Here is a 762-nt window from a genome sequence, read left to right as displayed (position 1 = left end):
AAGCATTTTGCCTGGCGTGCTAACGATTCTGCCAGCTCTCCACCTTGACTATATGTCTATATATCAACAGGTGTTAATAAACTATGACACGCTAGGTAAAATGTGTGTGTGTGTGTGTGTGTGTGTGTGTGTGTTTATCTTTATATTCGTTTCAAACTTTGTGACAACTGGAATCTCTTAGAACAGAGGTCCGTCAGGATCATAACTGTTCCAGGGCCAGACAACAGCAATAATTACCCTTACAACACTAACTAACTATTAAAGACTAATTTTAATTAATTGTTTATCCGTAAGATCCTCTCCTTTTAGTACTCCTTTCCTTTCTCCTCATAGGAAATAAAGACAGACATCCTGTTAAAGAGCAGGGTACACAGGGCGTTCACTATGATGTTGGATTTCTTTGGAATACACCTCAGTGATGATGGTCACTTTAAACTGGCTGACAATTTCTGGTTTCGACGTGGTATCTTTGAGCAGTAAGCCATTCCTTTCTTAACTATTTTTCATGTTTATTCCAGTATTTAACGGTAAATCTAGCTCACCGTCTCGTCCTGTTTTCGCTTTTACTCTCTCTATCTTCCCCCTCGCTCAATCTCTGTCAGTCTCACAACCTCTTTCTTTGTCTTTGGATGTATCCTTCTCCATTTCGCTGTTTCTGTCTGTCTCTCTACTCCCCCTTTCTATTTCTCTCGCTCTATCAGTCTCTTTTTTTTTCTCTCTCTGTCTTTCTCTGTCTCTGTATATATATATATATATATATAT

General features: G+C 38.7%; 1 protein-coding gene across 1 annotated transcript in view; it reads left to right on the top strand.

The window, feature by feature from the left end:
• Window positions 1-553, top strand: part of LOC106867483 (opioid growth factor receptor-like protein 1) — a 13,557-nt gene extending 13,004 nt beyond the window's left edge. Inside the window, exon 5 of the mRNA XM_014912366.2 lies at window positions 334-553. Within this exon, the coding sequence (XP_014767852.1) occupies window positions 334-480 (147 nt within the window). The 3' untranslated portion in view covers window positions 481-553. The remainder of the gene's footprint in view (window positions 1-333) is intronic.
• Window positions 554-762: the final 209 nt, after the last annotated feature.

The sequence above is a fragment of the Octopus bimaculoides genome, chromosome 29, assembly GCF_001194135.2.
Source record: "Octopus bimaculoides isolate UCB-OBI-ISO-001 chromosome 29, ASM119413v2, whole genome shotgun sequence".
Lineage (NCBI taxonomy): Eukaryota > Metazoa > Mollusca > Cephalopoda > Octopoda > Octopodidae > Octopus > Octopus bimaculoides.
This window is presented reverse-complemented; position numbering and strand designations above follow the sequence as displayed.